Source organism: Cyprinodon tularosa, unplaced genomic scaffold, assembly GCF_016077235.1.
Source record: "Cyprinodon tularosa strain WSP-4 unplaced genomic scaffold, ASM1607723v1 ctg368, whole genome shotgun sequence".
Taxonomy (NCBI): domain Eukaryota; kingdom Metazoa; phylum Chordata; class Actinopteri; order Cyprinodontiformes; family Cyprinodontidae; genus Cyprinodon; species Cyprinodon tularosa.
The window spans coordinates 130,554-158,544 of record NW_024039083.1 but is presented as its reverse complement, the minus strand read 5'-3'; the positions used below and the strand labels follow the sequence as shown (position 1 = coordinate 158,544).

At 38.5% G+C, this 27,991-nt stretch overlaps 1 protein-coding gene across 1 annotated transcript in view; it reads left to right on the top strand.

Annotated features, from left to right (window-relative positions):
- Positions 1 to 857: 857 nt before the first annotated feature.
- The window catches only part of htra1a (HtrA serine peptidase 1a), a 38,523-nt gene continuing 11,389 nt past the window's right edge, over positions 858 to 27,991 (top strand). Inside the window, exons 1-3 of the mRNA XM_038296102.1 lie at positions 858 to 1,488; positions 14,993 to 15,092; positions 16,152 to 16,356. Coding sequence (XP_038152030.1) covers positions 1,032 to 1,488; positions 14,993 to 15,092; positions 16,152 to 16,356 — 762 coding nt within the window. The 5' untranslated portion in view covers positions 858 to 1,031. The remainder of the gene's footprint in view (positions 1,489 to 14,992; positions 15,093 to 16,151; positions 16,357 to 27,991) is intronic.

Here is a 27,991-nt window from a genome sequence, read left to right as displayed (position 1 = left end):
ATTGTAATCATTTGTAATAGTATAGCTGTAAAACAGAGTATTTTCACCTCAAAGATATACACATATACATTCATACAGTCTTAATCACTTAAATAACATGCTGATGTTATTTTTGCGCATATCTGCCGTTGCTTTTTTCAAATATCCATTACTGTAAAAATGTCAACAGCTGTTTATAGATTTGTTATTCTCCAGACGCACAGTATTTATATTGTAAAAACACTTTACAGTACAGTATTTAATTTGTTTATTTCTTAACTCTGTCATTTATTCTGGTGTTTTTATACACTTTTTAAGCTCAAGTTTTGTGTGACAACTTTAGCTATAATCTTTTGCTGATGTAACACTTTAATTTCCCCACTGAGGGACAAACAGAGATTTCCTATTCTATTCTATTCTATTCTATTCTATTCTATTCTATTCTATTCTATTCTATTCTATTCTATTCTAGTTATATTCTACATAAAACATTTTTATTTTCAGTATGGTATTGGTTATTTAGCCAAAAGCTAAATAATCTAGGGTAAAGTGTCAGATTGATATAAAATGTAAGGTGATCAAAAATAGGCCTACTTCCAGTTGTGCCCCAATATTTCTGTTGGTTTGGATCAGATGAGATTAGACAATTTGTTTTTCTTAATCTTGCTCTCAGACTGGATTATTTGGATAAGATATTTCACTGCCTGCATCTCCTTCTGCATTTCTCCCCCCATGTTCTATTTTTCAGGAACTTTCAAACTCTTCATAACCACTTTTTCCCTTTCAGTGCGTCCCGTGAACGCACCACTCCCCATGCATTTTCCCCACTGAGTGGAAAGTTGCGTTTGTGATGCGGTGCCAGTAAAAACGTGCGCAGAGATTGGTTGCGCCGAGGTTCTGATAAATGCCTCTCCAGCTACAATGACTCCCCCCTCAGCAAAGAGCTCTCCCATCCCATAGCCCAACAAACCGGGGTCGAACTTTTCTTCTTCTTTTTTTTATTCAAACTTTGTTTTTTTACTTTTTAAAATCATCTTGTAGTTGTTTGGACAATGTTTTGGTTCTTGTTGTTGTGCGTGGCCGCAACGTCCGTGCAGGCAGATGCGCAGAGCTCCAGTCGTTTCGTGGTCGGATGCCCCTCTGTGTGCGTCAAATCCATGTGTCCCCGTCTGCCGGCCGACTGTCCGGCGGGACAAGCCCTGGATGTCTGCCGCTGCTGCACGGTGTGCGCGTCCGGAGAGGGAGAAGCCTGCGGCGGCGGGGGCAAGCTGGGCGATCCGGTGTGCGGAGACGGGCTGGAGTGCTCCATCTCCAGCGGGGTGGCGTACAGCGTCACGGTGAGGAGGAGAAGCAAAGGCGGGATCTGCGTTTGCAAGACCACGGACCCGGTGTGCGGGAGCGACGGGGTGTCTTACCGCAGTATCTGCGAGCTGAAGAGGGTGAGCCGCAGGGCGCAGAAGCTGCAGCAGCCACCTGTCCTCTTCATTCAGCGGGGAGCCTGCGGGAAAGGTGAGCTTTAGGTGGCTTCCATTAGGAAAGTATGTTTGCATAGGGACCATAGGGACATGTCCCTACCAATAATTCTATCTAAATAACATCTTTATAATAAACAATAAAGTGTTTTTGCGGCAGTTGCTTCTTTTCTCACAACTTGTATATTAAACTTAATAATTTAAATGCTCAGTGTCAGTTCCTCTTATAGTTCTATGCCTATGTAAATACAATAAATCTATTTTCAGTCCCTTGAATATGTTATTTTGCTTTGTTTTACAATACAGAGAATAGCATATCAGATAAAAAAAAAATAAGAATGGGTTTTACCTCTGTTTACCTCTGCACAATTCTCTTTCTTCGAAAGAAAACACCGGATAAATACATAAACAACAGACATATTTAGACTATATTTGGTTAAAAAGGCACATATTTACCTTCCGTCTTAGTCACTGGTAATTTCAAATGTAACCCTTGTCAAAGTGTTAAGTTGTCCCAATTTTGCATCGTTCCAATGCTTTAAACATTCATAAACAGCATATTTTGTGTGTAGTGCTTATAAAATTTGTATATATGTAACAAAAAATGCTGTTTTCTCTTTAAACGAAATGTGCCCTGATGCTCACGTCATGCATAAAAAAAATAGGAGCGTGCATAATGAGTTGGACCAATGACATCTGACCAATTCAACTTAAGACCTATAGTGTCCCTACCAAAGACCCTTGAGTTTAGGGGATGAAAAAGTTGGAGGGTTATTACTGTAGCACTTGCAATAAATATCAGAAGTTATTTTCCGCCATTTGTGTTATGGCTTATACAGAATTAAAACCCAAAATCTGTTTTCAAAACATCATTTTTTAGCATAACTGAATGTCACAGCTGTTTTGTTTGTATCCACGCAATCCTGAGGAAGACTGCTGACCGGATAGTTATAAACACCCTTTCCAAGACCATTGAAGTTCACTGTTCCAGCTTATTACCAGAAAGTTAAGTATAAGGAAAACATGGTAGAATATGTGGAGAAATAACTTGGTCTACAAGTGATAAATAAAAGAATGAACATTCAACGAAATTTGAATGTTAGGTACCTCCCAGACTGAAGTGCATCCAAGGCTTTTTGGTGAGTTGTATTCAACCTCATATTCCATGATGGCACCTTTGGTTTGAGGTCAGCTTGTTTATGACACAAAGCAATGCTTTTTTAAATGAGCCCAAGCAGCTTTATGTTCAGGGTACAATTTCCACAGTCAGTGATGGTTTGGGGAGCCCGTGCCATCCATTGGTCATGGGTCACTATGATGTCAGCACTGTCATCCACTAATTAACTCCAGGACTGTCACAGTCTTGGTTTTCCATTTGTTGTCCTCTGCTGCCCTTTCCCTTGCTCTGTTTTCTCTTCTGCCCTCACCTGTTTTCAATCCCCTCGTTAGCCCTCTCTTTGTCTCTGTCCCCTTTAAAAGCCTCCCTCTTCAGTTCCTGTTTGCTGGATCCTCGTCTAACGTCTGTCTGCGTACCTCGTCTCTCCCTGGCTCCTAGAATTTGGTTTTCCCCTGATGTCTCCTTGGTTCTGGTTCGTCTGTTATTTCTGTTGGATTTTTGATTCCTGCCTCAGTTCCTGTAAACCTCATTAAACCCACCTAAATTCACCTCTGCCTACTTGCCTCTGCATTTGGGTCCTCCAAACCAACACCAAATCCTGACAAGGACACTTCATGCCTTCCTCTGCAAATGAGCCTTATGGGATTATACAATTAACTAGCTTCAAGACTTACAGCCAAAAGTACCAATACCTGCTGTGATGACCATGGTATAGACCCCTCCAGGGTCTTTTGTTGCAAATATGATGCAAACTGTTGATATTACTATTACACAGACAATGTATATATTAGGGCTGAAACAATTAATCAGATTCATCATGATTAATTGATAATTGAAATAATCATCAACTAATTTAGTAATTGATTAATTATTTGTTAACTTGAGCAAAGATACTCTAAAACAAACTTTACCTGACAGAGCCCCCCAACTTGAGCAGCAATTATACCAAAGTTGTAAAAAAAAATGTTAACATTTTGCATTCAAGATAAACATTTTTTTTCATCTGTCAATATGCTCCACCTAGAACTCCTTAAGTGGATTTTTTTTTTTGTTCTACCTGGTTTAATTGAATAAAAAGTGGTCTTTAAGGAACCTTTTGCTATCCCATTATTAATCAGAAAAAAATAATCTACAGATGAATCAATTTTGCAAATTAATCATTAGTTACAGCCCTAGTGTATTTTCACCCAATCTCAGTATTTACACATTCAGTTGGACTGAACAAGCACTTGTTCCTGGTACAACTGGTCCATCACAGTCTCATTGAACATTAGAACTGTTGTCACAATTTTTTTTACATCAATAGAAATGTACAGATCTCAATTTACTAACTACTTAAAGGCAAAAATCACATTTATATAAATCCAGCCATCAAGGGGTTAACATGCTTCACAGCTCAGCAAACTCACTTGACCTAAATCTAATAGAATTTAGGGAGTAGTGCCAAGAGAAAGATGAGAGACAATATATCCCCAGCAGATGAGTTGGAGGGTGCTAGTAAAGTAACCTAGGCTTCAGAACACCTCAGCAGAACCAAAAGACGCCTTTTCCATGTCATTTATACAAGAAAAAAAAGCCTTAGCAAATATTCTGTACATGGAAGACACTCAAAGACACTATATTAACACAACTACTCTAGTTTATTGATATTCTTATGCTGTTTTTATGTTGAAAAAAGCCTTGAAACATTTAGTATAGCTAAAGCTAATATAATTCTTGCTTTCCTACCAGCTCTTTGGCCTGACCCCATCAGCTCTCACTGGGCTGATCCAACCTTCTGAATGCTCTGTAGTTTACACAGATGTTGTAGCTCAGAGTAGCACACAATATTCTTGTGTCTTTGACAACAAGAGCCGCTATTCAACTGGGTTTCCTTTTCCTTCCCAACAGAGTGAGCCTCAAACTGAGGATTGTTTTCTCTTTCGCCTGACTGGATGAAGGCATGAACTGCCCCACTTATGTAAAGGTTGATTGGAGCTTTGGGATGGAAACCCGGTCAATGCAAATCAGCTTGATTTCTTGTTGCCAATGGTTTAGGGCAGTGTTATTTAGTTGATATGAAAGGAATGTTTAAAGGTGGATAAAAATAACATCAGAACCAGAACAGCAGCCAGAGCTCAAACCGCTACCAAAGAGATAATTCCCCCAGATAACCTGAATAACTTCTAGGCAGAAGTCAAGCTCTTATGCATGAGATAGTGTACTATGGGTGAGATAAGTGGCAAATAATAAAAACAACCTAAAAGGGCACTTAGGAAGCTTTACCTCCTTCAACGTGTTGTAAATGCATCCATACAGGCATGTAATCCTTTATTAAATGGTCTGGATGTGACGCAAAGCTTTAACAACTTTTCTGTGGGTAGAACAGGGAAGACTGTGACCTGTAATATTAAATCAGAGAGCAGAAAACATCTGGATGTGCCTTAAAAGCTTTTGCCTCACTGATTGCCATATAAATTCCTTGATTTATTTTATAAAACAACCATGTATACTAATGAGACACATTAACATCATGAACCGTTCTAAGCCAGGCCTTATGTCAGGCAATGCACTTTTTGTTTAAAAACAGCTGCTATGCTGGTCATGTTTTCCTTCGGTGCTATTGCATGCAAACAGGTGTGTAGTTAAGCATGGGATGACACAGACATCCACAGACTAGTTTAAAGAGGCATTATGGAGTTTTCCAAAGATACTGCAGCACTCTGCAGGTTCTGCTCTTTTAGGTAGCCCACATTCATAAGTTTTTTTTTTGTTTTGTTAGTTTTTTCACCTTACAAGGAGTTGCCATTGCTCTCTGAGTTGAGCTGGATGCTGGTCACTTCTGGATATCCACAAAATCCCTCTTGAATACAACCAGTACTCGAGTTGAGGAGAGATGACACGCCCCAAATTTAAACAATTCTTAAAAATCATCCCCCTTCTTAAATGATCACACCCCCCATACCATCCCTGTGACATTTTATTACTGAATATGTAAAATGTCGACTATAAACAGTAATGGCCATATATGCCCTTTCAATATTGGCAGGCTGTGTGCTTATGAGTACAGTAGCCTGAGCAAAATACATAAAATCAAAGAAGTGGTCTACCATGACTATGAAGCTGATCCCAGTGGGAAATTTGTCCTCTGCATTTGTCCCTAACTATGTAGGGGCAGTAATAGCACTGTAGTTCTACTGTAAGGTGCTTTGGTCAAAGTCAATGACATGGCATACCTGACATGTAACAACCATACTATGCATATTAATTTAGGTTAATAGGTTAATAGGCCATATTAATTAGGCTATGTACGGTTCCTAAAAAAAATAAAGAATTCAACTATCCCCCTTCTTCTTTTTTTACAACTAGACCACTGAATATAGGCTTTGATTGTTGGTTGGACCCACTCAACAAAGACATGTTTGAGACGCGGGAACTTCTGACCCAAACTTAATTCAGGAAAAATGGGCTAGATGGATTGGCGTTGAACTACTGAGGTGTCAGTCTGCTCATCAAACAATTTTTGAGTCATAAAGGGTTAAATAAAAGGCTATTTAAAAGATTGTTCAGTAATGACGTACATGTCTCTTTAAGTGGGCTAAATGGTCAATCCAGATCCTCACTAAAACTTAATGGGTACTAAGTTGGGCCAAGACTCACCAATGGCATAAACTTGAGAGCAATCGCTCTAGGACCTTTTCTGTAATTTTGCTAAACAACAAACCAATGCTACCTTAAACATGACCTCCTTGGCAGCAGTAATTATACTGACGTATTTAGTATAAATCTTATTGGTCTGTGCTTTGTCAAAGCATTTCACTCTAATCGGAGCAGTTTTATAATAAACTGACATCATTCTCTTGGAGCAATGTGGCCCAGCTGAGAAGAAAAAACATTCTGTACAGTTTAACAAGTGGGCCATTCATCATCATCAGTGTGGTATGTGTCTATATTTTTAAGTTATGATTGAAAGACTCAGGAGGGAGGAGTGATCGCACACATTCAAGGCTGCAGGTTTACAAGATACTGTACTATGCCTTTGGTTCTGGTGTGTATTTATCCTGCATACTGCTTTTGGAAGTGGGCACTTAAAGAACATATGCATGAAAAGCTTCAGCACCTGCTCCGTCAAAGGCCTTTCCTCAGGGCTTTTGGAAACTTTTGCCCCCCCACCCGCAACCCCCAAACTTCTGACTGCTTCCTTCTCGTCTTTTTGCTCTCTCTGTCTCTCCCTCCCAGTCTGTGTTTCTTTTGTCACTCGTAAATCACACTCAAGGGTCTCGTGAAGGAATTTCTGGAACTGACTCAAAGCCACAATTCCTCCTCTGTCGAGGACGGTTTCAAACAGGCAAGAGGAAAACGGCAAATTAGCAGCCCACACTTTTAAGGAAAGGGTTTTCTGAAAATTAGGAGGTGCAGCTTAAGGGCAGACTGCATTGCCACAATCACTGTAAGTTTTGGTAGAAACTTAAAGGATTACTGTAAGTCATTTTCAGACTGCTAACCATGTCTGAAACAGACATGAGACTGAGTGCTACTAGTTCCAACTCGGGAAATTGTCCTTTTCTGCAGCAAAGCAAGTTGTAATTCAAGTATTATTGTCCAAACTTTACAACTCTCTCTCTCTTAAACACTCAGATTCTTCCTAATATTTGCTGTTATGCTGATCAATGTGCAATAGTATGCAAACCGGTGTGTAATTAAAGGTATAGTGGAGGGTTTTTCTGCAAATTTTTGAAAAAACCCGTCTTCTCCAATTTAAAAAAATGCACTTGCACAACCCTGTACCAGCTCCCAAGAGGGAACGCCTATTATATGTGTGCAAGAGCATGCACTAGCCCATTTCTAGAATTAGTTGTGTTTAAAACTGCAGACTAAATTTGTGAAAGTTGACAATAAAAACAACGTAATCCCTCGCCTAGGAGGCTGAACTATCCCCTGCAAACCTGGCCCCACATTAAGAGAGCACACGCAAGTACAGTACAATTACATCTCATTTTGAGTCGAGACAGTAATGATCTTGGTTAAACAAGCAGTTTCCTTTGGCATTGAAAACTAGGTCACAATATGGTCTCAACCCTTTTAGGGTTCATTAGTTAGACATTATCCAGTTTTTCAGAAAAAGTGTGCCTTCTGAGGCCTGTGAGGCTTTGTCAGTGGTGATGGATATCAGGGAGACAGGTCTAGAAGAATTTAATACCTGGAGCATCTAGATTACCATGAGTCTTTAGGATTATCTCTGAAATGCATGTCAAGGCTTGAGCAGTAGCACAGCAATTGGAAATATGTGTATAATTGTATGAGCATTCATATTTTCATTGCAGTTCTTTTATAAAGCTAATACAAACTTTTCAAATAGGCAAAAACTAAATGAAGAGGAGCAACAAAACAGTGTATAGGTGATGATGGCTTCTACTATTCATACGTTCTTTTCCAGCTGTTGCAGAGCGCACTCAGTGACTCTGGCTGGTGAGATTTGCTGAATGAGCACATTTTTCCTGTGCTTGTCTCAGCTGTGCTCAGTATTAAAGCATTATTTTCATGCATGTGTCTGATTTTTGTCGGTATCATTCCACCAGGCTGTTTTTCCTCCTGGTTTTATCTTCTCATCATTTTCTTACTTGCTCTCCATGTCTGCTACTCTCTTGCTATTTCTTAGATTTTTGATTACCTGAAAATTAACTTCATATAGATGTATAATATTTTTAAGTGTTATAACCCATTAGCTTTGTTTAACATTTTATTTAATGTTATCTGTTCAGGTTGTACAGTTACTTGGACTGTGAAAACAGTAGTACGTTTTTTCTAAAGTTCAAGTCATTATTGATGCCCTTTTCTCTTTGAAGAAAGCATTTCAAACTAAATGCAATGTATTAACTTGAAGAAATAATGTCAATTGTGTCATTCCAGCACAGTTGTAGAGGTTGAATATTTAGGCTTGTTCTGCAGTAGTAAGTCCTAAAAAGGTGGCAGTCGTTCAATCACTTTTCATGAAAGTTTGAAAACTGCCCTAAAGGCTCAACGATGTGCAAGAGCCTTGGGTTGTCTTGCAGGTCTATACCTTCTGTACACACCGTACGTGAGCCCATAGAAGCACTGTACACGTTTTTTAGTTGATGTAGACGAAGATGCAGTATACACAAAAACAAAAGGAGGCTGTCATAAGTGAATTAAGTGAATATTAAGTGAATTAACCCTTAATTTGAGTGGGCAAATAAGATGATTTGCCAATGCAATGAGTATATTTACTCTTAAATAAGATAATTTGATAAAAGGTACTGCAAATAAGACAATGTAATTGTTTTTCTGTTTTTAAATGTAAATTGTCTTGTTCCATTAGCAAAGTGTCTCACTTACCTTCTCATTTCAAGAACACACTTATTTGCACTTATTTTAAGAAAAAATGACTTATTTAGATCAAAATTTTTGCAGTGTATTCAAGAATGTAGTATTATTGAAGACTAACAGGTGTGTTTATGGCAGCTAAGATGGAAGTTTACTTGTTGCACGCAGAAAGACGAGGACAGCCTGTGAAGGCTGCATGGATCCTCTTTAAATAATATTTTTAAAAAGTTGTTTTTCTAAATAAAAGCAGGAAACGTTAAATGCTGTGAGTAATTTAGACTTTTTATGCTATAGGTGACAGAAACCTAAATCCTTGTTTGTTCCCATTAGCTTGGCCTTTTTGTGTATGTTAAATCCAGTTGCAGAATTAACAGGAAGAGCACAGCAGTTAACAAAACTTCTGGACCATTTGATGTCATCATTTAGGGAGGGCCACTTTGTGTCCCGCATTTGGAATGTGGTTCGTGCCGAGTTACAGAAAATCAGAGATAGCACCTTACCTTTACACAAAAAAACAAGTTTGCATTTAAAGCTCATACTTTCAAGCAGAAATTAGTCCTAAAACACTGGCCTTAACAGGTTAAAATTTTGTTTTCAGCACCTCAGCCCAAGTTCTGATGTTTACACTCTATACAGTGTTCATCCACCAGCTTTTGACAGCTTTAACAGTAAACCCCTCACCATATCTTGCGGTTGGCATGGCACCCAGTCCTTGCTCTTTTTCTCTGTTAATCTGGTGGTGAAAAACTTTGAAGCTCCATCTTATAAAGTTTATAATACAACTCCAATGAGCAGCTACTCTCATTTCTTTAAAGCTCTTTCTTCATTGCTAAATACTATTCTAAAGCTGCCTCGTCGACAATTTGAAAAATTATATTTCACATTTGAATTGGGACCTGAAAACCTCATAACTTTTATTTTCCTAGGAACCATAAAAGTACTTTGAAGGTTTCTGTGCTTCTTGCCAGCCATGGGCCCTTTTCCGTTAACAGTGCATTGCATATACATCTTTTATGCAAAGAGTCTGATCATAACTTGTTTTTTGTCTTTTCTTTGCAAGAGTGTGCACCGTTTGTTTCAGCTGCTGGGTGAGATCATCAGAGGAGTGGCATCATATGCATAGAACACCTGTGATGCCAATAACTACAAGAAAATAGGCTTCTTAGAGTTTTGCCAGCTAAATGTGAGCATGATGAGGTTGCAGTGTTGGCGTTAGACCAGGTTGGCCAGACATCTGTCTAATTCTCAAATGACAAGAGTCCAACACATCATGGGTAGCTGGCTCCACTACTGCTAGGCTCTTCTTCACAGCACGCGGGAACACGATCTAGTCCCAGCACTTGTTGACACGCTGAGGAGGTGGTTCAGTAGTTTAGTCATTCACATATTTAAAACATGAAGGGCAAATTCCTTTGAAGACCGGAGCTGGCAACATTTGCTTTATGTGCTCGTAGTCTAATGATAGTCAGCCTTGGTCCAGCAGTTCAATTAGATACTTTACCTTTCAATAAAGCTGTTGTCAATCTATTATCCATTAAGTTTTCTGTTTGTGCTCAGTTTGCATGAAACAGTTTCTCTTAGCTTTCCATTTCCCACAACTTTAAGTCATCAGTTTACCCTGGTTCTCATGCTCATTTTGCTGTATTTTTCATTTTCTAATGAATTTTCTTACACATGTTGCTGCATTTTGGCTGAGTGCACCGTTTGCATCTGCAGGTCAGCTGTTGCCTTTTCATCTGGCTTCAGGATGCCTTGTTTGTTCATATGTGCTGCCTGCCGTCAAAACTCCTGTTCTTTACTTTAACTGGTGATTTTTTCAAATTGACCTGGAAGGTGAGAATGAATGCCTGTCTCATTCTATGTTTACTCAGCGTGTAACCTGCCTTTCTTCTGTGACTGCCAGCTGGGAAGGGCCTAAGCCCCCCTGCAACGTGCTGCAGAAATAATTGAACTAATTATGTTTTCCACTTAGGTCAAAGAAATCTCTGAAAGTTGTCATGATGTAATTTTTTTTGACTGCTGCACCATTACCTAGATACAAATAGGCATGTCGAACAGTGCAGGTGGAACTAATTAGGAAGAGGCAGGAAGTGATTCTTTTTTTTTTCAAAACAAAAGCAAAAATGATGTCATTAAACCAAAAACAAGTAAAAGGTTCAGATTAAGCTACAGGAAATTGTATAAACGTGCAGTTTTGCTTGAAAATGGCTTTGATTGGTTGCATAATTGAAAAAAGATGAAGGAAATGATTTAGATGAGTTTGTTTTTTAATGTAAAAGAAAAAGCTTCCTCTGTGTTTAAGTGCCAGTAAAACACTGGGTGAGATGTATGGGAAAACAAGCTGAGACCTTGAACTGGGACCTTTTGTGGTTGTTGTATGCTGCTCTGGGAGACCTAATGGATACACCAAGCTGTGAGGATAGTGAGCTCTCTGTGCACTAAAGATTGCAAGGGAAAAATACCTGGGGTTTTTTAATAAGATTTCTTAAACACGTTTTAACATTTTCCTGATTTTTAAGACCTTCACCAACTCCATAAACAATCTTCCAGTCATCTGATTGTTGTTAACAGATGTTTAACTCTATTTGGCTCTTTTATTAGCAGTCACCAAATGTTTCCATATGTCAGCCATATTGGGGTGGGGGATGGATTTTGATCATGACAACTCAAAGCAAATCATACCTCTTTATGTCAGGGCGTTGTACATAATGTGTCATGTCTCAAACAGTGTTTACTGTTATTTTTTTTATACTTCATGTCAGAATTTGTAACATACTGAATAGGGACATTTAGAGACATTCATAGTAGAACAACTTTTCTTTCCAATCCTGTGTTAATTTAACACCTTTAAGTCTAAATGATTCAGCTCTTATGAGTACAATCTGTAAGACTCATGCAATGCAGTCATAGCTGTAACTTGGGGGATTGCTTTCCCTGCACTGAGAGGGACGCGATAATGTGGAGAAAGTCCTATTTAAGTACTAAGGAAACTGAAATTATTTCTGAAATTGTTCCTCTTATAATTCACATTACCTTTCTCAGTTTTATAACTACTAGATGAAATTAAACAATTGATTATATAGTGGAAGGAGAGGAGCACAGTTCTTTCAAGATTTTAAAAAGTGTGTAAATTTGATAGTCTGCCAGAATGACAAATACTTTCTGCTACCACCTTTAGCTGCAGGTGCAGATCTCTTCTCATATAAGGATTGAAAAGTTTTGCAAAACAACTCAGTCAGATGTGCCAGAAAACATCTGTAAATAAATGCAAAAGTTTTGCAAGATGATCTGAAGTTGATTTAATAATAGGATTTAATCGGGCCATTCAGATACATTAAAGGAATAGTACACCCAAAACATGATTAGCCTTCATTTTCTACTCACCCCCATGCTGAACAACACTCTGGAGTACTTTTTTGATATCTCAAATGCATCTGGAGATCTGGGAGGCTTCTTGCTGTCTGCTGACATTCAAATAATGGAGGTCTATGGTGACCGAGACAGAAAGGTCCATAAAAGTCCACAAAAAACGTGTCAATATTCCTCCATACTGCTCGTCCAATGTATTCCAAGTGTCCTGAGTGGGTAGCATCCAGAATTTACTCGAAACAAAGTCATTTAGAATGTTTTTAGAGCATAAACAGTAGTGTATAGAATTTCCTGAAAGCGCGCGCCTGCACGTTCACGACGCTACGGAAGCCGGCAGACCAAACCAGAGGAAAGTGCGCATTCAGCGTCTGCTCTGCCGATAATGCAAGCGTAGAAGAAGAAATGTGCTGTTTACCTGTGCAAAGAAAGAAACAACGAAAGAAAAATGTCTGAGGACTTCAGTGTTGAGGAAGAGCATGAGTTCTTTGCCGAGCTGAATGCGCACTTTCATCTGGTTTGGTCTGCCGCGGTTTCCGTAGCGTCGTGAACTCGCAGGTGCGTGCTTTCAGGAAATCCTATACACTACTGTTTATGCTCTAAAAACATTCTAAATGACTTTGTTTCGAGTAAATTCTGGATGCTACCCACTCATGACACTTGGAATACATTGGACGAGCAGTATGGAGGAATATTGACAAGTTTTTTGTGGACTTTTTTGGACCTTTCTGCCTCGGGCACAATAGACCTCCATTATTTGAATGTCAGCAGACAGCAAGAAGCCTCCCAGATCTCCAGATGCATTTGAGATATCAAAAAAGTACTCCAGAGTGTTGTTCAGCATGGGGGTGAGTAGAAAATGAAGGCTAATCATGTTTTGGGTGTACTATTCCTTTAAAGCCCTGTGATTTGATTTATACCACACTGTTGTAGAAATGGGTGTGCATTTGAAACTTTGCCCTACTCTCTGGTTTTCTTTCAGGACTTCTATAAATAAATACATAAATTGAACTTTATTGATCTAACAATGGAGAAATTAACTCTCTGCATTTAACCCATCCCCTTTGGGGAGCAGTGGGCTGCCATTGTGCAGCACCCGGGGAGCAATCAGGGGTTAAGGGTCTTGCTCAGAGACACAGAGTGGCATTCTGTGTGAGTGGGTTTCAAACTCACAACCTAAAGATTCAAAGCCCTATGCCCTAACCACTAGGCCGCCACTCCCCCAACTCCCTGCTTTTATCTCCCATCAAGATGAACTGTATTTGCTTTATTTGCCGAGATCTGTTCCGATGGCATGATGCTGCCACCGCAGTGTGTTCAAGGTCATATTAAGTTTTAAATTTCTGACACACATACTGTTTTGTTTGTAAAATATATCTTGCCTATAATCTGATCAGAGCACACTCTAACACATTATATAAGACTGACTTTTACCTTTCTCTTCTATTCACCCCAATTTTAATTTCCCTTTTCCTTTACAAAAAGTATTTTTTAATTGATTTCTATTGAAATGTGGAGTGTTTTTTTCCCCTGTCTACATTGTGCATCTTTGAACCTCCTTTAGAGTATTAAAGGACCTCTAATATCACAACTTGATCTATGGTCGCCTTGTTTCTATAGTCCTCTTTAAAGGGATTATAAAAACACGATGAGATGAGCTCTGACCAGTGGGACTGCTCTTGGTAACTCTAATCCCATCAAAGTCGACCACAAACCTCTGAGATCTGAAGCTAATGTAGGGAGAATGACAACAGTCTTTCCATTACCTTCAGCTGCTAGAAAATAGCCTGACATTTATCATAATTAATGCTTTATTTCTAGTTCAAAAGTGGTAGGGGTTGGGGGGCGCTTTGGAGGTTTTACAGAAAGCTGCTCTACTGGTGAGAATCAGACGGGATCCAGTAAACATTTTCTTTTTATATGAATGCCTCCCTCAGGATATATCTTTATATCTTTATTGCTTTACAGACTCCTAAACTTTGTCCTTTGTGTCATACGGTGCTTTGAATTAAGCTAAAATCTCGTGAAGCTTCGATGAATTGCAATAAAATTATATTTATGACAGCAGGGAAGGATTTGGAGATCATATGAAGACATCCATCCATCTCCCTTCATACAACTGTTTTCATACTGTATAATTTAGTGGCATTCCTTTCGCTAAGATGGTTTTCATTCAGACCCAGTGTTAGTGTAAATGCACCTCAAGCGAAAAGTGTCCTCATTCCTTAAGCACAATTGATGATATCCCAGGGCTTATGGCTGTCTTTAACTTTCCCTCTGAAAAGGTAATGACTGAAAATTGGCCTCATCAGGGGAAAAAAGTCGTCCAAATTACGTGCTTAAAAAAAGGTTTATGGATAAAGGGCTAAAAAGCTCAGGAGAAACTATGAGTTTTGTTTAAACTTTCATCTTTGAAGGAGTTGATTACCAAGTTAGCAGTTCCTAAACTGCCTTAGACCAGCAGATGTGATTCAGCTTATTTCAAAGCATTCATTTCTTGTGTTTATGGCCAGACATGGTAAATGAGCATGTATACCAGAGCTGACCTAGACAGTACGAGCCTCAGAAGTGTCATCTTTTCTTTTTCCGTCCTGTGTTATGATAAAGGTCAGCCTTTTTTTTGTGTCATTTTTCTATTCTCACACGTCTCTTACATCATGCACTATTTCGGTGAATGGGTTTGTTTATTTTGCTAGTCTGACATCTTTTTGTGTGGATGTATGTGTGTGTGCAGCTCAGGACAATCCAGACAGCCCGAGGCACAAGTACAACTTCATCGCAGACGTGGTGGAGAAAATCGCTCCCTCTGTGGTTCACATTGAACTTTTCCGCAAGTACGTACAAGTTGTTCATCTGTATGTGTGTTTCTGTGGTTGTGGGAAAGAGTTGCAGACTGAAATTTCCTTTCATTTCACCAGATTTTGTCCGTCTGTAACACCTCAACTTTTCCTGTCAAAGTTGTCTGCAAAGTGCCCTATTAAAATCTGTATCTACCTTTACCTCAGATGCCTTCTCATTCTCAGCATTTTAACTTTGAATGGCCAACTTTTAGTTACTGGTACAATAGAAATTGGCTGATTACCAGAACTGTTCATAGTTATCATCACAATATTTAGATCTACAAAATGTATATATGTATAATTTGATACCTAAGGTTTTTTTTGGTACCATCTATTAAAGCTCTACTTGCAAATTTTAGAAATTGCCTTTGTCTCCATCCTCCATCCACTATTATAATGTATTTTAGAGCCATCTGGATAACCGAGCCCAAGGAGAAAGAAAGGAACATTTTCAAGATAAAAAAAGAAAGACCGGACAAAATAGGTGTCAATGATGTTAATCAATGATTGTGATTAACACTCAATATTCAGAAAAATACAATCTTTTTTTTTTTTTATTCCTAAGATGATGCAGCTATGATTATCCTTTTTAATTGGTGCTTGTTGGAAACCAAAAAATCTTGCCCTGTCTTGTCCCACCACCTCTAAACACGTTGCACTGAAAAGAACCCTTCTCTGTAAAAGCGACTCAAGGTTATCTATTCCAATATGTGTTTGAAAATAAAGAAGCAATTTCTTTAAAAAGGCAGCTGTTTTCTTACCTGGAATATCAGCTACTGATATGAAAAATTAATGAAAACTTTTGGCAAAACTCAACAATAATAAATAACTAGGAATGCCATCTCTCTGCTGTAGGTTTATAAGCTAAAACCAGTAACTGCTGGTCAAACCTTTAGAGACCAAAGAAAAGTCTAATCGGTGCTTTACTAGTAATATATCAATTTTATAGAAAGAAAACATGCACAGAAAATACTGTCTCTCCTGGACTAAGCCGATATGCAAATTTGTTCTGTAAGTAAAAGATATTTCCTGCCTTTTTCTTTTCCTTTGTAGGATGACTTATACCAAGCGAGAGGTGGCTGTGGCCAGCGGCTCTGGTTTTGTCGTGTCAGAAGACGGTCAGATTGTGACCAATGCCCATGTGGTGGCCAATAAACACAGGGTGAAAGTGGAGCTAAAGAGCGGCGCCTCCTACGATGCCAAAATCAAAGACGTGGATGAGAAGTCAGACATCGCCCTCATCAAGATTGATGCACCGGTCAGTCCATGTTTGACTCAGAAGGAGGGTGTAAAGAAGCACTTTCTATGTACTTTTGGTTTTCTTGTTGCCTATTTTAGTATGAATCTCTTCAAGGAGACCTGGTTTTAATACTTTGAAAGATGCACTTTGTTACTGAAAAAAAACAATGGAAAACTTAAGGATTCTTAAAAGCAAGGTTTGTTAAAAGGATAAAACTATACTGCTTTACGTAGAAAACAAACCATGTCTTCTTTAGTAGAAATCCAGATTATTTAGTCCAAGGGGAAGAAGCCAACCGCTGCTCCAGGAAGGGCTAAGATCAAAGTGAATATCCAGCCTCAAAAACATCAAGGCAGCTTTTGTGGGCAGTATTTTATGTTCCACTGTGTTACAGGCAGGTTATTCTTGCTGATACTGATACTGAGCTAATAAAGAGAATCTATTGTCAACTGCCTTTATTTTACTATTGCAATTAAATACTTTGAGTATTGGCACGATGAAGCCTTGGCAGTTTGGGAATTGAAGGCATCTGTGATGAGAATATAAGAAAAGGTACGCTCAACTACGAAGGCAGGAAAGTCTATAAGAGCTCCTCGCAGCTTACAGTGTGCACAGTGGTATGTGTGAGCCTTATTTAATCACAGTAGCATAGGCATAGACTTACAGTTAAAAACTTATACTGTTAATTTAAAAGGATGCATATGATTATATGTGTTTAACCTGAATAAAAGTCGGATTCTTGTCGTTTTCAATGGCTGACCTTGCGGTCCATGTTCGCAAGCCATGCTCTGCAACATTCGGCACTCAACCTCACAGTTTGTCCTATTTTCGGAGTTGTTTTTAATGGAAACTACTTTGCCACCGTATGCAATGTTGGAGCATCCATCAAGCATCGTGAAATAACAGATGCATGCTTTGTAGGAATAAATCAATAAATTAAATACTCTTCCGTAGTCAAACCTAATCAGCTGTTTTTAAAGCCACTCTGCCTGCTCATATGGCGGTTAGCGACAAAGTGTATCCAGATGTGTGATGTCACATGGGAACTATGTTTTCATTTTCACACTGTCTCACTTATATTTTGGTAGTCTAGGTATTCTGACTGGAAATGCTGTTGCACTGTGATCCCAGTACAACAGGAGGTTCAACAGTTTGCCATGTAAGTTAGAACTGTTTACTGGGATCTAGTAACTAAGATTGCTGTTAGCTAGATAGGCTATGTTCACTTTATCCCCTGAGTCTAAACTTAGAAAATAAGATAATAATGTATATCTCTCTGACTCCCTCCAACGCCTTTTTTTTTTTACAACTCAAACTATAATTGTTTTATTTGATTTTTTTTTAGTAAACATTTGTTACATCATCTAACTGATACCTTCAATTAATCATTACATGAAATAGGAAGTTTTTTTTTTTTTTTATGACATAATACAACACCTTGAAAAAAAAAAGTCCTGTTATGTTACTGTCCAAAGTCCCAATAATACCAAACTTATTACTACTGATAATGTGGAGGTAACCATCCCCAATAGAAGTTTCTGGCATAAACGTAGTGGACCAGTTTTTATATTTTCCCTTCTTTAAAATAAGTTTTAACTGGGAGATCAGTGCTAGATCCCTGATCTGTTCCTGCATTTGCCTTAAAGCTGATATTTGCTCTATGGAAAAAGAACCAGCCAAAGAAAAAGTGATAAATATTGAAAGCTTTACACATTTGCAACTTCAAAAATATGTCTTTCTTTTGCTAGAAATTCACCACAGCTACTAGCTAATTAGGATTTATAATCAATGATTATGACAAAGTTAACTGCTTCTAACCTTTTAACAAAACCTCACTTCAGAAATCCTGTCCTGTCCCCTTTATAGTCTCTGTTTAGAGACTCACAGCTTAGATTTCAGGACAGTTCTGTTTGAAGCGAGAATAAACAATTGAGTTACAGCCAAGCTTAGTGTTTGGTTGTTGGATCAAGTTTTTAAGCAAATCTCAAAGGTGGCGTCTTGAAGAAATAATGCTTTGAGCAGGTATTGGAGTTTTTGTGCTGTACAGACAAGATCAAAACCGTATTGCTTCCAATACATGAGCCAGGAACTGCTGCAAATATTTAAAGTTATTGGACTCAACGTTTGTATAAAAATGCTGTAAATGTTGCAGGTTTTCCAGAGTGCAAAAGATGTAAAGTTAGAATGCACGTGTAGTGATTCAAGTCCAGATCCTATCGGTGTTGAGACACAATCTGTGAGAATACATCGCCGTTATTAAACGGCTCTTCTCACGAAAAGCCGATAAAGACTATAGCCTATAACTTACTGAAAGGTGTTTTATGAAAAGAGCAACGCATTTACCAGAGTCCATCTGTTTGTCAGATTTTCTCTCCCTCTTCACGTCCCTGTCTGTCTTTATTTCGCCGTCTACTGGACAAGAGGGATTCATGTTGGACGTTAATCATAGTGCTGTGCAGGAATGTTAGGCAGAGCGCCAAGGCCTATTGACTGCAAGTAAAAGCAGGGCTGAGTGAATTGTAAAGCTTGCTCACAAAGTTGAATGACACAGCTGAAAGGATGGTCATGACTGCAACACAAGGTGTTTTACAAAGACTTTGATTGATTCCAAGGAAAGACTCTTTACATTTTTTATTTAGCCAACAATGCGGGCAAAGGTGCAGAAAAATGCAAAGACAGATGTTTTGTGCTTGCTCATTCTTCAATAAAGGCGGATGCATCTGTTGATGATGGCCTATTACTCCATATAGGGGGCTTCCCAACCTGCTTACACCACATTTTTGGTGGGTAGTGACTATGCTGACTCGGGAGGGACAAATGCTCTTGTACGTGGTGGCATGACTGCGTTAATGCAGGAGCTTTTGTTTTTACAAGGCCTACAAAAGCATTTTCATCCGAATGCTACCTAGACTTTTAAACATTTCTCTGCATTGTACCTTAAATCAACTACTTTCACTGTTTCAAAAAATTTAGTACTTAGAGAGATTAGTCAGATTTAGTGTTTAGATAACTACCGTCAGGTATGTAAATTACTTTTTTCTAGCTGGAATGACTGAAACAACCACCAAAGGGTATAAATGATGGGATCACATGTCGATGGACATGTTATTTATTTTCTTTAGCTATTTAGCCTTAATTTTATTAGGAAGATCATTGAGATCAGCGTCTATTTTCCTATGTTGTTACAAGATAAAATGTATATTAGCATAAGAATGTATGATCAAAATACACTCACCGGCCACTTTATTAGGTACACCTGTCCAACTGCTCGTTAACACTTAATTTCTAAGCAGCCAATCACATGGCGGCAACTCAGTGCATTTAGGCATGTAGAAATGGTCAAGACAATCTCCTGCAGTTCAAACCAAGCATCAGTATGGTGAAGAAAGGTGATTTGAGTGACTTTGAACGTGGCACGATTGTTGGTGCCAGAAGGGCTGGTCTGAGTATTTAAGAAACTGCTGATCTACTGGGATTTTCACGCACAACCATCTCTAGGGTTTACAGAGAATGGTCCGAAAAAGAAAAAACATCCAGTGAGCGGCAGTTCTGTGGGCGGAAATGCCTTGTTGATGCCAGATGTCAGAGGAGAATGGCCAGACTGGTTCGAGCTGATAGAAGGGCAACAGTGACTCAAATAACCACCTGTTACAACCAAGGTGGGCTGAAGAGCATCTCTGAACGCACAGTACGTCAAACTTTGAGGCAGATGGGCTACAGCAGCAGAAGACCACACCGGGTGCCACTCCTGTCAGCTAAGAACAGGAAACTGAGGCTACAATTTGCACAAGCTCATCGAAATTGGACAATAGAAGATTGGAAAAACGTTGCCTGGTTTGATGAGTCTCGATTTCTGCTGCGACATTCGGATGGTAGGGCCAGAATTTGGCGTCTACAACATGAAAGCATGGATCCATCCTGCCTTGTATCAACGGTTCAGGATGGTGGTGGCGGTGTCATGGTGTGGGGAATATTTTCTTGGCACTCTTTGGGCCCCTTGGTACCAATTGAGCATTGTTGCAACGCCACAGCCTACCTGCGTATTGTTGCTGACCATGTCCATCCCTTTATGACCACAATGTACCCAACTTCTGATGGCTACTTTCAGCAGGATAATGCGCCATGTCATAAAGCTGGAATCATCTCAGACTGGTTTCTTGAACATGACAATGAGTTCACTGTACTCAAATGGCCTCCACAGTCACCAGATCTCAATCCAATAGAGCCTCTTTGGGATGTGGTGGAACGGGAGATTCGCATCATGGATGTGCAGCCGACAAATCTGCGGCAACTGTGTGATGCCATCATGTCAATATGGACCAAACTCCCTGAGGAATGCTTCCAGCACCTTGTTGAATCTATGCCACGAAGAATTGAGGCAGTTCTGAAGGCAAAAGGGGGTCCAACCCGTTACTAGCATGGGGTACCTAATAAAGTGGCCGGTGAGTGTAGAATAACTCGTTTTCAAAATAATACAGCCTTAAAGGTATAGCTTACTTTCCAAAAGAAGATTTGCAATCTTTCCACTATGTCAGACTCACTAGTGCTAAGTTAAAATGGGGATGAGCACGTAGGACGGCCTTATGTAAACATATCAGAGGAAGGATTGACAATTAGGAGGACCACTTAATTTGAAGATCCACCCAGAAAATGAACATCCTCCACTATAACTTTAACACATGATCAGGACAGCGAGTTGGGCTAGAAAGGAACATCAGCATTGTTGCATATAGCTGCTGTCTCCTTAGAAAAGTTAGTCTGAGGCTGGAAGGCTGTCAGATCGGTGGCAGTTCACCTGGTTTTTCTCCATCTTGCTAAAATGTTGGAGGGAGTAACATCAAAGAATAAAACTCCAAACTATGCAAATTAACTTTTAACAAGTGGATCACAGCTTGGTAGCTTAATCGGCACAGCCTCTTGGTTTTAAGGCAGTCGGCTGGTCAGTTATTATTTCCATCCTTCTCTGCCTCTCTCCATTAACTTTCAAAGCTCAGTGGTAGATTTCTTAGCTTCTTAGCTTTTTTCCCCCGGCCAAACTCTTTAAATACAGGTCTAGAGTAGAAAAAATTTTACTTTTTTTTTTTACTAAATGTATGTAAAATTTGATCTTAACAGCAGTATATTAATTGCAGTGCATGGTGATAGTCTGAAGCAAAGTCTTTGGGATAGATAACTAGTCTTTTGAAAGTGATGTTAACTATTTCAGCAATCTGTGTCAGAATCATTTCATTTCACATCTATAAAAAGGTATTTTTAAGGCCCGTATTTGTGTTTTCATGCACTTTACACATTTTGATAAATAAGTTTTGACTAGTTTTGGCCTCTTTCTACTTTGATCAATCAAAGATTTTTAGATCATTGTGTCCTTTCCAACCTCAAAATAGCTATAATAAAAAAGACTGTCTAAACATTCAGATATCTTGGAAGGATTAGGAATTGCTTAAGATATAATAGTGCATAAATAGAAAGAGGGAAGAAAAAGGAAGATTCATCATTGTTCCATTATATTTAGCAAAATCTGGCATTCTATATGTGGCTAGTTATAAATAGATTTCCCTAAACACTGTACCCTTGATGTCAGCCTGGTAGGAAATACATTCATCCTCACAAGTGTACTTCTGTAATTTAGCGTTAGTCATTGTGTGAAGTTTGAGTGGCTCGTAAACACCCTGAGACCGTCTCACAAGAGCTGTGGTTTCTGTGAAATGGCCGCATCATTTAGGCAGAAATGTTTCTACTAATGTGGGCAGAAAAGCTTGCGTTTGATATTTAGAACAAGTGAAAGCTAATACCTAGAAACATGAGAGGATTTGGTTATAATAAGAAGGAAGGAAGACAAGCAAAGCTATCATTAACATCTGAAGGGTAAATGTCGCCATCCACGCCTGTACCTACAGTGTTACATTTTAATGTGTGAAAAGTAAAAGAGGGGTACGGATATTTCTTCTTTCATTAACTCCAGCCCAAGCTTTCAGATGAGAAACTTCAACAAACTTTCTTTATCTTCTCAAATTTGCTATAGGATTGTGTTTTTAATGAGGTTTAATTGTTAAATGAAAACAGCTTGAAAAAACATTTTAGAATATTTATTTTTTCTTTTTTTACACTAAAATTTTCTTTATCTTCTTCCTAAAATCACAGCTTTCCGTATTAAGTTTACCAGCTCAGCCTTTGTCCACTGGTATTGTTTCAATAATTTCTTGTGCAGTTACATGATAAATGCTTTATCATCTGCTATGCAGAAGGAAATCAAATAAAAGAAATCAGCTTGATGATGCAAGTACATGTACATATTACTTCTGATTAGATTTAACTGAGAACTTTTAAACTAAGCAATCAAATAAGTTCAGAAATTAGTAGTATTTAAAACTTAGGTTACAACGTGCCCTAAATAAAAAAAAAACATGCAGGAAAAGCTACAGCCAAGATAAATACAAGGCAATAAAACAATGCAGCAGTAAATCAATACACTGTTGGATACAGATGATAATAATTGTCCTTTTGCAAAGAGAAGATAAGTGAGTTGATCCAAATGAGTCCCAGAAAACAGAGGGACTGGTGTGTTTTCAGTCTGCAAGACAGAGCAATGAAAAGTCTTTATCATTGTTATTGTGTTTTGGCTGCTTAGGTTATAACATCAGATTTGAATCATGTCGTAGGCTTTATATTTTTGAACTTTTGATTGCTTGAAGAATTGTGGAGAGCATTTAAACTGTTAAGCTGTCTGAGGCCATGAGATTGATGTAAACCATAAAAACTGGCAGATTAATTATTAGCTCTCACCAACAGCAGTTTATCTTATTGAGGTAATTGATTTTTGGCCTACGTTAGCCTTTCCTCTTAGAACTTTCATAACAATGAGCTGCTTTGTCTCAAAAAACAACAACATATGAAATATACTAAAATGAGCACTGAAGATCTATGTTGTGTTCCTCGGTTTTTGTTGGACTTTGTTATTTGGTTTCAAGTTCCAATAGTTTGTGTTTGATTTACAGAAAGCTAGCTGCTCTCAACACCAGAATTCAACAGTCAGCCAAAAATAACTAATAAAACCAAACAATAGAGCAATCATTTATAAGGAGGACAGTTTTACATTTTCTTCCCCTTTCTGTTTGCACTATAAAATCATACATACATGAAAATAGAGTTTATTGGTAGCAGAGACTGTTCTTGGGGTTGTGGCCTTCCTCTTGTACTCTGGGGAAGGCATTAGTCTGTGAGCAGCAGCTGGAAATTTAGAAGGGAAGGGAAGAAGGGAAGTGTTGAACTCACTTGTTCCTCTGAAGAGAGTCTGGGGGGGGGGTCGAGGAATAGCATGCAAGACTAAGAAAGAGGTGGCATTTTGAACAAAGATCTGAATTGATCTATAAGCTATTTGACCAACTGCAGGTGGTTGTAGTTCAGAAAGACCCAGCAAAGAATGAAATACTCTTAAATCAACGTCGGTGTGCTCTCCATAACAAATGAGGTGATTACATGGAAGCAATAACTCTGATGGGAAAAACATATGACTTTGAAAAAACTTTATGCTGACAGATATTCACTTATTTGGACTTTTCAGGAATTATTTTCCAATGATACGCAGCACAATGACAAAATGCATATGTCTCATTAACGGGCAGTTTGGAGGTTTTTGATCAGTGGCATGTTGGGGGGGGAGCTCAGCTGACTAAATATTAGAGAATTTAGATAACATCTGTTAAGAGCAAGGGGCAAATTTTCTCTATGTTTCACGCTGGAAAGCCCCTCTTGTTGTATAGCTTTGTATCCCATAGCTTCAGGGGTTCAGACCTAAAATAAAAGTAAACTTGGCTGAGGACGATTGCGGCAAAGCAGTAAGAATCTCTTCAGAGGTAAAATAATATCTGTTTCTGCATATGCTGTTATTCTCCTTACCATATATTATAAACTACCTATATACCAACCGGTAGATTAGAATTTATGTAAAGAAATTTTATCATTAGTATAGAGTTTGCTATAGTGCGATATTAACTTACATTATGTCGAGATTAGCTCTTTGATGAGGAGAAAAAATATTTTGGAAAATTTTCCAATGCTTAAGTAGAAGAAGGTATATGATTATGTGGACCAGTTTAACGCACATTATTTGCCTACAAAAAAAGACAAAAAACATTAAATTTTGATAAAAAGAAGTTAAATAGACCGAGTATTCTTATAGTGTTTAGATGGTCCATTCTGAGGCTAAATATAGTCCCTGAGTAGACATAAACAGGCGTTAAAACAAGCCAGATGGTGACCGTTGATGCAGGTAATGGGTAATTTATGATTTTTTTGTTTACAAGGATTTCATTTTTGGAAAATCTAGACTTTCTTCAAGAAATCCACTCTTTGGGCTTCCATAGCTGAGAGTGACATCAGTTTGTCCATATGTTCACTTACAGTTGAAAAACTAGCTCATGGTGTAATATCACATTCTACAAACATGTAGTGTTGTATTTTAGTTAGTTCTGAAACCTGATTTTTTTACAAGCATGTTTTTCAGCTTACTTTTTTTGACATCCCAAATAGATAAGTAACATAAAAAGTTTTTGTGATGCAACTTAAGGCAGAGAAAAGTGTTTATCATATTTGGCGGGGAAAAATTTGACATGATATTTTTAGGCCGTATCGGCGGACTTTCAATCTTTTTCCATGTGGTCTTTGGAATTTTGGTTCGCATAAATGCATGTTTGCAGTAACATACCTCAAATTTTATTCGAAATATACATGAAGGGCTTTATTTACTCTCAAACTGAGCAAAAACAAAGCATAAATAAAGAAAAAAAAAAAAAATAATATGTCATCAAGACACTGTAAACTTTCCGAAAAACTTGGTACACAGCTAGAGTGAAATAATTGCATATATATATAAAAAAAAAAAAAAAAATTGAAACATGACTATTTAAATGGAAATCTGTGAAACAGTGGATAGTACTGCTGCCTTGTAGCAAGAAAATATTGGGTTTGATTCCCGGCCTGGGGTCTGCATGGAGTTTACATTTTTCCCTTTGAATGCGTGGGTTCTCTCCGGTTACTCCGGCTTCCTCCCACAGTCCAAAAACATGACTGTTAGGTTAATTGGCTTCTCTAGATTCTCCTTGGGTGTGAGTGTGTGCATGAATGGTGGTTTTTCATGTTTGTCGCTGTGTTGCCCTGCGATAGACTGGCAAACTGTCCAGGCTGTACCCCGCCTCTCGCCCGTTGACAACTGTGGATAGGCACCAGCACCCCTCGAGACCCCAGCAGGGATAAGCAGAAATGAATGGGTGGATGGATTGAAGACTATTTACATTTACATGGGAATCTGGTGAACTTAAAATTATCCAAAATTTGTCCAAATCAACACAAGTTCACAACAACAACAAAAAAATTCTTGGACAAAATCTTATAAAAAACCCACAGGGCGAGTTGAAGAGGAGATAATGTAGTGTAAAGGGGTTGACTTTCTCTGTTAGACATAAAAGAATGGGCTTTATGCTTCTCTCAGAACTTTTATATAATCTTATATCATGAAGCTAGTTATTTAAAATCGGTTTCCATTGCAATGTCTAAATACTAAACATTTTTCTTGTTTTAAAATAGACTAGCTTTTTTTATGGATTAATAATACATGTGGAGCTTTAACACCATGAGGCAAGTAATGATAGAACAGTAATCTAATTAAATGCATAACTCCTGCATGCATCTCTTGGCAGAAGCAGCAATATACAAGTTATTACCTCCAGACTTGTGCTAAAAGTAGGTCTGCAGGAAAAAATGGCATCATGTTTTCCTCCAATATAGTCACACTGTTTCCCATCACCAAGTATGCAGATTCTCAAACCATTCTCCCTGGGAAATGTGCCTGCTGCTGGTTTGGACGAGCCTTCTTTTGGATTATGCAGTGTGCCTTTGTGTCTGTGTTTATGTGCAGGAAGAATGGAGTGGAAAATCATCACAGCCCCCCCTAAGATTTCTTTAGTTTATCTGTCTTTTATCAGAAACACAAAGTAAATGCTTCCGCAGTTAATTGTATTTTATATTTTGGCCTTTGATGATCAGCACTGACAATGTTTCAAATTCAGTCTTTAAGTATTTTTTTCTTGGCTGCTCAGAGCTAGGAGATGAACTTTTGTCTCAGTGCAGAGCTGTATGATGTCCGTCTGAAAGAAGCATTAAATCTTTATCCTCCCCTTCTACTTTATCATCACTTCTTCAACTAAAATGGTTCCCATGCTCACACATGCCATTGGTTGGGAAAATATCCAAGAACAATAAGGACACACATAAGGACACACATGCACAAATCTTCACAGCTTGGTCTCTATACTTTCCTACTACTGGCCTACTTTCTAGCTTTCCAGAGCTATTTTCCAGGCATATTAGTTGTAGCAAGTGCTGCCCGAAACGTTCTCAGCTTGCCAGTCAGTGACGTTACCTATGCATGTTCATAAGCCATTTGAAACCAACTGAATTACTGAATTACTTTTTATCTAAATGTGAAAACTGTAGCTTTCTTAGGTTGGAAAGTCTAAGGGAAAAAAACAGCTATAATGTGGGAAAGATTCTGTAAACCATCCATAAAGTCTTTATATTTTTCTTCAAAACAACCAAAAATTTTTTTTGTTTTTATAATCTTATTGTTGGTTTTGATTGGTAGTTCTTTGGGCTTTCTTGACACTTTTTTAAAGCTTTTCTTGGTACTTTGGCTGCTTTGTTTATTCTCAATACAGTTCATGTATCAGCTTGCATGCAGCATATTGTATAATGCATTAAAATCTAAACAGATCTACGTAAAAAATAAGTGTGCAACTGAAAAATCTGTTTTCTTTATTATTCTGTGAAGGTTGAAAAATACATAGAAGCAACTGGCTACTTGTATATATAAACCGGGCATACACTGTAGGATTGTTTTCGCTTTTGAGGCCGACTTACCAGTCATGCGAGAATTTTTTAATCAGGCCAACTTTCTGCCTAATCGTGCATTGTGTATTGTAGAGGGGGTAACGAGGGGCGATCAGCCTCTCTCGACCACCTCCCGATCAGGTGAAATTCATGTTTAAAATTCAGTTGGCCGTTGTGGGCAAATCGCTCAGTGCGTATGTGCAAACAAGTATTATTCTTCTTCTTCCCCCCTGATTAAAACACAGATGCATGGCGGAGGTGCAAGTGAAATGAAGTTCTTTCTATAAAATTGACAGACCATAGTAGCCACGTTTGCTCAGCCACGTCTTTGTCCAAATACATTGTCGCCTTTTCTTTTTAGGGCTTTCCGCAAAAAACTGCACAAACTGCTAAGGCAGCACGTTTCTCTCTAGTGAGCTTCATGTTCCTCTTGTACTCGTTTGGCTTCTGGATAGACGAGTCCGAGTAGCGCCTTCTCACTGCGGAGCTTAGTCCGACGTGGTTTTTAGACATAGAGTGTGAGCAGGTAGATCGCTCCAGAGTGTCGAGTTGCACAATGTGTGAACATGCATTGTGAGCTATGAACTCACACTGTACAGTGTGACTTGCAGCTGCGTGCAATCATTGAAAAAAAATCGCACAGTGTATGCCCGGCTTAAGTTGCATTACTGCAATTTTTAGACTCAATTATAGTCATGCTCAGGGTGTCACACAGGACTATACTAAACAAGTGCTGTAGGTATTTATACCTAACATTGATATGATAGGT